At 44.1% G+C, this 9,407-nt stretch overlaps 1 protein-coding gene across 1 annotated transcript in view; it reads left to right on the top strand.

The window, feature by feature from the left end:
- The first annotated feature begins 383 nt into the window (after window positions 1–383).
- The window catches only part of FLACC1 (flagellum associated containing coiled-coil domains 1), a 32,975-nt gene continuing 23,951 nt past the window's right edge, over window positions 384–9,407 (top strand). The window contains exons 1-3 of the mRNA XM_044240820.1: window positions 384–471; window positions 7,612–7,771; window positions 8,401–8,475. Coding sequence (XP_044096755.1) covers window positions 7,659–7,771; window positions 8,401–8,475 — 188 coding nt within the window. The 5' untranslated portion in view covers window positions 384–471; window positions 7,612–7,658. The remainder of the gene's footprint in view (window positions 472–7,611; window positions 7,772–8,400; window positions 8,476–9,407) is intronic.

Here is a 9,407-nt window from a genome sequence, read left to right as displayed (position 1 = left end):
AGGTGCTGCCATTCTGTTTCCATAGCAATGAAAGAAACAAACCTTTGCCTGCCACCTCCCAGGGACAAACCTCACAACTCAAGGCCCGAGTCAAGAGAATCTGAATGGAAGTTTGGCTTTCTCCTCCAGTCTGACTTTCATTGCAGTATTCAAAGACTTAAACTGGACCATCCTTAGACAGGACATTTGTCCTCATATCTGTTCAGCCTTTGTAAAAGCCTTTGACAGAATTCACTGGAAGCCTTCTCTCGGCCCCACACATACTGTGGATTTTCTGCTTTGGCATTTCGGTCATTTGGAATGACCACTAACATCTCAAGTTCTGGAACCTCTGGATTTGATCTAAAAGAAATACTGATCTTATGTTGATGAGAAAATGAGAAACAGTTTCTCTATAAAATTATGGTGTCTCTAAGACTCTTGACGTGGAGAAGAACCACATGAGAGAAACACATCTTTGAGCAGTGCAAGGTAAGCTCTTTGGAAAAGATGTTTTATGTAACTTTTTCGTGTGGTTATTAGTACGAACCTGTGACCTTTCTGAAGGCTCCGCTGGCTCCCTGGTAACTACAGTGTCGCTACCTGACACATTCAGTCCACTGAGCCTCAGGTAAAATCATCAGGGAGAAACAGAGGAAAGGAAAAGAGTAGGGAGGAAGAATCCTAAATCACAAATGGGTGTGCGTGCAAAGACACACACACACACACACACACACGTACACCTGTATTTTCTTAAAGCCATACAATGTAACCTCAAGCCACTGATTGCAGCAGATTTATCTATGCTGATGTGGAAATAATTTACCAGACATCCTGTTATGTAAAAAGAACAAGACATGGCATAGTGTATAAATGTACTCTCATTTATGTAAAAAAATTTTAAGAATTATATATATATACACACATATATATATATACATACACATGTATATATGTACGTTTATGAACATATATATTCGTAGAACATATCTGGAAACATACCCTCAGTAAAAGCCCGTTAATGGTGGTTCCCTCGTGGGAGAATACTGGAAGTAAAGGGCTGATGTTTAGCTTGTATATAGTCATTGAAATATTGAAATATTGCCATACTGGTTGTATATACAGTTGACCCTTGAATAACAACCTTGAACAATGGCAGGGGTTGGGGCATTGACCCCCGTGCAGTCAAAAATCCTACTATAACTTTTGATTCCTCAAAAATATAACTACTACTTACTGACTTACAGACTTACTGTTGAGCAGAAGACTTACCCATAACATACACTCAATTAACACATATTATTTTTAAAATATTTATTTATTTATTTGAGAGAGAGAGTGTGTGTGTGTAGGGGGTTGGGAGGGAGGGGCAAAGGGAGAGGAAGAGAGAATCTTAAAGCAGACTCGATGCTGAATGCAGTGCTGGACATGGGCCATGATCTCACCACCCTGAGATCACAACCTTGAGATCACAACCTGAGCTGAAACCAAGCGTCAGACACTTAACTGACTGTGCCACCCAGGTGCCCCTATTTTTTTAAGACTTATTTATTAATTTTAGAAAGAGAGAATGCATATTTTTATCTTATATGTATTATATAGTATAGTCTTATGTTAATATCTAACGTTCTTAATTTTTTCAGTATTCCTGGGCTACATGGTTCCTCTGTAAGTTTTTTCATATTTCTAAATATGAAATTTTCCAAATTTCCAAAAAATTTTCCAGTATACTTATTGAAAAAATCAGTATATGAGTGGAACTGTGTAGTTTAAGCTGGTATCGTTCAAAGATCAACTGTATACATTGTCCAAAGCCCTCAAATGACCTCCCTGCTACCTTGGTTGCCCCAGCTCCTCCCCTGGAACCCCCAGACTGCTATGATTAAGCAACTAAGGGTGTAATGGCACAAAGGCGGGAGTGGGGTCCTGCAGGGCCCCAATCCAGCTATCGCCCAAGTCTATTCTGATGGTTCAACAGCCGTGTCTTACTAGTTGCTAAATATTTTGAGTATTTATCCCCATCAGTGTTCAGAAGGAGAGGCCTTCACTTTTTAAAAGCAAAAGAATACACCAAAGCATTGTTTACAATGGGAAAAAAAAAAAAAAGGAAACAACCAAATGCTCCTCAGTACACAACTGGCTAAAAATACAGTGCATATGGTTGTAGGATAGAAATGTATACAGTTATGATGATAAAGAAACAAATCTTAGACTTGTTTTGTAGATTTGCCTTAAGTATAATTTAAATTATGGATTTGCTTTAAATTTGTTTTAAAATGTTTTTGAAAACAATCTAGTATTAGAGGAGTGGGCTGGGTACAGATGAATGAGATGAGCCCCAACTGCTAATTGTTGAAAATAGATGACAGGTGAGTTCATTATACTGTTTTTCTCTACTTTTATGCATTTAAAAAATTTATCCACAGTAAACTTAAGTTTAAAAAATGATGATACGTCTATAGTTACCAACATTAAAAGAAGCTCATAACACTGGTTGATAAAAACTATATGTAGAATATATGTGTAGTTTCCTCCCATTTATGGAAAACTCTATAAATCTCTTTTAGTCTAGAGAGAATTCTAGAAGTTATTAACCAAAATATTTCCAGTGGTCATCATGTTAGTATTGCAGATCATTTTTACTTCCTTAGACTTCCCTGTATTGTGCTTTTCTTTACGGTGAGCCTATTTCAATTTAACACACATTATGCACAAACACACGCATACACACATACACACATAAACCTATTCTCTCCAAATATTAGAAATAAAAGCTTCTGTATACAAAAATACCACTAGGGTTTATAATATTCCTAAACTCAGTTACCAGCTTTTGAGAACCTAATGTGTACAAGGCAGTGTGCTGAGTGCTTTTCTGACATGGTCTCATCTCGTGTGCATGGCCGCCCAGTGAGGTGGAAACTTCCATGTCCCTATTTTGCAGATGAAGAAACTGAGACCCAGAAAAGTAAAAATAAATGTCTTGAGGTCCCGTAGCTATTAAGTAGATCAGCTATTATGCAAAATCAGGCCCACCTGACTCCAGAACCCAAGGAAAATCTTAGTAAAGAATGTTGTGGAGGAAGAAAAAAACCCATAATCCTGACATTCTTGCTCAATTTTCATTTTTACCATACTCTTTCCTAACTTTTATGCATCTCGGTCCATACTTTTACATAATTGTATCCTTTGCCTATATACCATTGTATACCTTTGTTCTTAACCATTTCTTCATGTTCCCACAGGCTGTCAAATAAGTCATTAAAATCTATGTAAAACTCCCACTAAGTGACTGTACAATCATTTACCAGTCATTTTGGTTTTTTGAACTCTAATTTTTCATATTATCTATAACGTTGTGACAATGATGACATTTTTGCAGCCCCTCGGTGGAGCTCCTTCCTCCTTGCTGAGTCAGTCCCCATGGTGAGAGCCACTCAGTTTATCAGTCAGGGAACAAATATTTATCCAGGACCCGTTGTGGACAAGTCACTGTGCCAGTCTCCGTGGAGACCCAGAGAATGACTTGGTGGAGTCCCGCCCTTCAGGAACCGCACAGTGTGGGTGGTCAAGCAAGAAATGGAATAAAGAAGGCAGCGCTGAGAGCCGGCCTCCTTGGCCTCTCACTGTCTACACCAGGGACTTCTGTCAAGCTGCCCAAGTTCAGGACTGGTTCCTGTCCTTGCAGGAAGCAGACACCAGGTCTGAAGCAGCAGCAGAGCTCCCTTATTGCCATGGCTATATCCTCCTTCTAGGCTCAACTGAGATCTAGCCCCTGTGGTATCACCTTCTCGGGCTGGGTTGTCCACCCCAGCTGCCTCCCTGGCCCGGTCTCTCTGAGATCTTCTGAGTGGCCCCCAAGCACAACAGAACACAGTTAAGTGTGAGGGGCCCTGTCACCAGTCTTAAGACTCGTGCTGTTTACCCAGTCTCTTGGCTGCACAGCACCCTGAGCCAGCCCAACCTGCAGGCCTACCTCCACTTGCACATCTTGCCTTTCTCCCAAGGCCCCTCTCCTACCCTGGTTCCACAGCTCCCTCAGCTCCATTTCTGATGGCTGCCGTTGGGACAACAAGTTCCCCAAGGGCAGGGTGCAGGCATGCAGTATCCCACAGCAGCTAGCATTGTCCTGATGACGAGAGTGTGTAAGTATTTTTGCTGTTATATTTTTTTAAGATTTTATTCATTCATTTGAAAGAGACAGAGACAGTGAGAGCACAAGCAGGGGGAGAAGAAGAGGGAGAGGGAGAAGCAGACTCCCCGCTAGGCTGGGAGCCTGATGTGGGACTTGATCTCGGGACCTGGGGATCATGACCTGACTGGAAGGCAGACGCCTAACCATCTGAGCCACTCAGGTGCCCCAGTATTTTTGCTCTTAAAGGAACATTTACAGGCAGCCCAGGAATCACCCCTTTTGAGTTTGTTTCCTCATCTGTAAAATGGACTCAATGTTATGGTGCCTTTTGCTCTGAAAGTCATTAAACCATGAAATGGTTTCTCAGGCATTGGTCACATTACACAAAAAGGTTTGTTTCATTTTTCAGTTGATTTGTAAATTTATTCCAGTGTCCTATGGGAAACCAGCCTTTGACACCTGAGTTAAATCTGCTGTCAGTAATCCTTCTGTGGGTCTGTTGGTGCTCCTAACATTTTTTGGCAGTGGTTTTTATTTTCTATCGACTAATCCACTGATATCATTGAAAAAGTAAATTGTATTACTTTATTAATGAAAAGTTAGAGTTTCTGCCCCCTCCCCCCCACCCCCACCCTTCACTTCTCGGTTCCACTCCTCGGCACGCTGCTTAGGGGCAACTAGTTTCAACCTTTGAAGCTATTTCTTTCTGAATTTAACTTCACACTTCTGAATAATTTGCCTCCACTCCACTTGTTAATTCTTCAGTTTCAGCCATTGTCTACTGACTTCCTGGTGTGGAGGATGGGGATTCGGCCCCAAAGTGCCCGCCCCCCGTCGCCCTCCCCCACTCTTCCAATGTAGTCCCAATTCACTTTTTGGTTAAATCACTGTTAAGTGGGGCGCCTGGGTGGCTCAGTGGGTTAAGCCGCTGCCTTCAGCTCAGGTCATGATCCCAGGGTCCTGGAATTGAGCCCCACATCGGGCTCTCTGCTCAGCGGAGAGCCTGCTTCCCCCTCTCTCTCTGCCTGCCTCTCTGCCTACTTGTGATCTCTGTCTGTCAAATAAATAAAAATCTTTTTTAAAAAATCACTGTTAAGTGTTTGCATTAACATATATGATGAGGACCTTACTACAACCACGTTGACTTTCTTCCATAGTATTTTGTAAATTGGGATCATGAGGCAATTTTTATTTTTTTGGGTTTCTTCTATGTTTCTATTGGTAATTTCACCCCAGTTGCTCTGTTTCCTATTACAACTGCTCTGTAAAAAATGACCACAAATTTAGTGGCTTAAAACAACACCAATTTATTCTCCTACAGTTCTGAGGTCAGATGTCTGAAATGGGTCTCCCTGTGCTAAAATCAAGGTGTTGACGGGACTTGGTTCCTTCTGGAGGCTTTAGCAGAGAATCATTTCCTTGCCTTTTCCAGCTTCCAGAGGTGCCCACATTCCTTGGCTTGTGGCCCTTTTTTATCATTCTACCTTCTCTTCAATCATCACATTTTCTTCTCTGACTCTGACTCTCCCTCTTATGAGGAGGTTTGTGATGACCTTGGGCCCACACAGATAATCTGGGGTCATCTCCCTTCTCCAGATCCTCAGCTTAATCACAGCTGTAAGTCTTCTTTTTGCATGTAAGGTGACTACCCACAGGTTCCAGGGATGGGTGCTTGGACATGTTTGCGGGGAGGGCCCGACCCCTGGCCTACTATGTGCTCTAACAGATCTGCCAGAGGCCTGTCCATAGTATCCAACAATCCACCACTTCCAAGTCCTGAGTCTTTGGGGGCCTTCAGCGTGGGAATTAGCCCCTTCTGGTTTGTGCCCACATTGCAGGCCTATAGGCGTCAGCTTCCAATGGTGTGCCGAGGAATGTGTGAGGGAGTTACTGATTCAAACTTGCATGGACAACCCTTGTACAGTTCTGTTTCCTCTCTCACTCTCCCTGTTCTAGCTGAATGAAAGCTCTTTTAGTCCTTGAATTCAGAAGAAAGCCAGTCCTTCCTCCTACCTGTCCCCTTTGCTCTCACATGGCTACCACACTCACGGCACTTATAACACTGGATGTGTGTGGGTTTCCCCCACCAAGCAACACCAGCTGGGAGTCCTATAGTTTCCCTCGATTCTGACGCTTTCCAGATGGACGTAGCTCTAGATCCGACAGGTAAGGACTCCGTCCACCGAGACCATGCCCCTTGCCCTGCCCCGGCTGCCAGAGATGCCCATCGCAAACTGTGCTACTGCTGCCTCCTGGGCTTTGGACCATCAGCTACAAACCAGAGGTTCCCATGACCCCATCCTTAGGTTCAAATAATTTGCTGCAACAGCTCATAGAACTCAGGAAAACAGTTACTTGGGTTTACTGGTTTATTAAAGGATGAGCTGGAGGACGCAGATGGACAACGCATCAATCAAACAAGCAGTGGGGTCTGGGAGGGTCCCAAGCACAGGAGTTTCCATCATCATGGAGTCTGGGTGAGTCACCCTCCCGGTGTGGACGTGTTTGCCAACCCGGAAGCTCACCGAACCCCATGCCGCTGGGAGTTTCACGGAGGTTTCCTCATGATATGATCAGTTACGAACTCCATTCCAGCCCCTCTCCCCTCCTTGCTGCATGGGGACAGGGATTGAGGCTGAAAACTCTTAATTTTTTAATCATGTCTTGTTTTTCTGGTGACCAGCCCACATCCTGGAGTCCATGCACAACTGCCTCATTAGAACAATGCTTCTAGTGCTCTTATCACTTGGGATTCACGAGTGTTTCAAGCCCCCTGTGTTGGGAACAGGGGGCAGAGAGAGACCAATAATTATTTTTTCTATTATCACAATCCTATACTATCATTTTAGTGGTGTTCTGGAAAACCAAGAAAATAAACAAATGAGTCAAGCTTCCCTGTTTATCTGTGAGTTGTCTTCTATGCATATAATAAGGATTTTGCTTTTGTTTTCACGGAGCCAAGAAGGAAGAGTTTTGATTTATGATAGGACAGGTGAACAGGAATGAGAAACTGAGACATTCACTTGCACTGTAATTTGAGTAACAGAGTTAATTTTCCAGGAAATTCAGTGCAAGACCTACCGTAGGAACTTCTCATTTCAGTGAGAACTAATGTAGCCAGACAGAATACGGACTTGGGGTTCCAGCCGACTTGTGCTCATTCCCAGCCCTGCAACTTGCTACCCCTGTGATCATGCTGAGCCTCAGGTTTCTCTTCTATAAAATCGGGATAACAATAATCGATCATTTATTGTGTACCTGGCTCTCAGTAAGCACTCAAGGGTGGCAAATTTTAAATTGCTTTCAGGTCAAGTCTCCGAGGTGCCAAAGGGTGGGAAGTTACTCTGTAGTCAAGACCTTGCACCAGATCAACAGGCTCCAGAATCTTCCTTCCTACCATCTGTGCTTTGGGCCTTTGCTGGGTCCTTTCTAATTGGTTTCTAGGTGTTGCTGCTTTGACTCTTAATGGTGTAACCCTGCTGTTACTTTCCCTTCAGCAAGAGCCTCCTGATCTAGCAGCCAAGAGTCCCTCTGACCTCCTGCCATGTACCCCAACCCTCTCATCTACTGCACCTGCTGGGACCCCTGGAACCTGGGACCTCGGAAGCTAATCAAGACCCCTCGGCCACCAACCAAGACCTCCATAGGGAAACCCAAGTAAGGATTATAAGAATGAAATAGAACCCGGGGGCTTGGTTTCCATTTGCAGGCTTCTTTCTCTTTCAATATGTCCAGTCAACTAGGCAACAAAATCCCAAGAAGGCCAGAAAGCCTATGTTCACACAGCGCTCCCAGCCCGCCTGTCGGCAGCACGTGGCTCCTGCCAGTCCTGCTTCAGCTCAGGGTTATGTTATTTTATTTTATTTTTTAAGATTTTATGTATTTGAGAGAGAGAGAGAGCACAGAGGGAGAGGAAGAAACAGACTTCCCTCTGAGCAGGGAGCCTGATGCGGGGCTCAATCTCAGGACCGCTCAGGGTCATTTGAAATGAGGAAATCTCAGAGTGAGTGCAGCAGGGAAAAGGCAGCTTCTAACCAAAGGGCCCCATAATCCCCATGGGGGACAAGCTGTGCTGCCAACCCAGGGTCCCCTGGGAAGTGAACCTCAACTAAACCTCCTCCTGCTAGAGATTCCCCAAGACCTTCCTGACTTTCAAGATTTCAGCAGTTGGAGCACATATTCTGATTTTGAGTCATCGTGGCAGCCATCGGCCTCATCTGAGAGTGCAGAAACAGGTTTCTGCATTTCTAATTTTCTCTCTTCCATCACTTATTTTTCACTTGCAGGCTAACTCCTCTTCCTCCAGCTGCAAAAAAACAAAGTTATGTTCAACCAACAACAAAACCTTTTGTTGGCCCGAAGTGAGTATTTTTATGTCCCTGGGGGCAGGAATTGCTAGAATCCACTAGAATTTCCCCCAAACCTCTGATCTACATGCAAATTGTGTGGCCCTCTGCACCCACAGCTTTCAAAGTCACAACAAATGAGCCCTCGGTTAGCGTGGGCCTGAGAGCCGCTATTTCCTGCCCTACAATGAACAATGTGCAATGCTTGTCATAGGCAAAGAGCCTGGGGAGCCTCCCTGGTATTTATGGAGGTGACTCATTCTTGTACTGATTATTTTTCTATGTTTAAGTTTTTCTGTAGCTTGTAGATCTGTTTTCACTCTGAAATCAAATTGTTATCCATCATTTATAAACTTGGAAGTATGACTTAGTTTTAGGCCTTTGCATGAATCTTGTTATTCAATATATTCATTTATTTGGAAAATATTTGTTGAGCCCCTATTATTTGCTGGGCATTGTTTCAGTTGCAAGGAAACAGCCACGAATATAGCAGAGACTCTGCTCGTGGAGCTTACATTCTAGCAGGGAGAGTAGATAGAAACAAGTGAAAACAGCCAGTGTGTCTCAGTGCCGCGGAGAAAAGAACACAGGCCAGGGAGGAGGGGATGGAGAGGGTGGAGTTGTGATTTTCTATCAGGAGCTCAGGGCAATCCTGTATAAAAGGGACAGCAGGACTGGGACTAGCACTCCTGGCAGAGGGAACAGCAAGTACGAAGGCCCGGAGTGGGGACCCATTTGGCCCATTTGGTCTTTTCCAGAAAAGCAAAGAGGCCTGGGTGGCAGGCGTGGAGGGTGTAAGGAGACAGCGGTGGGAGATGAGGGGAGAGAAGTAGCAGAGATGACGAATGTCGTTGGCAGAATAATGACCCCCCAAAGATGCCCACCTCTCAAACCCTGGAAATTGTGGTTATGCTCTGTTACTCACCAAGGGGAAAGTAAGGCTGCAT

The sequence above is a fragment of the Neovison vison genome, chromosome 3, assembly GCF_020171115.1.
Source record: "Neovison vison isolate M4711 chromosome 3, ASM_NN_V1, whole genome shotgun sequence".
Classification (NCBI taxonomy): domain Eukaryota; kingdom Metazoa; phylum Chordata; class Mammalia; order Carnivora; family Mustelidae; genus Neogale; species Neogale vison.
The sequence above is the reverse complement of the archived record's forward strand: the minus strand, read 5'-3'. Positions and strand labels throughout refer to the sequence as shown.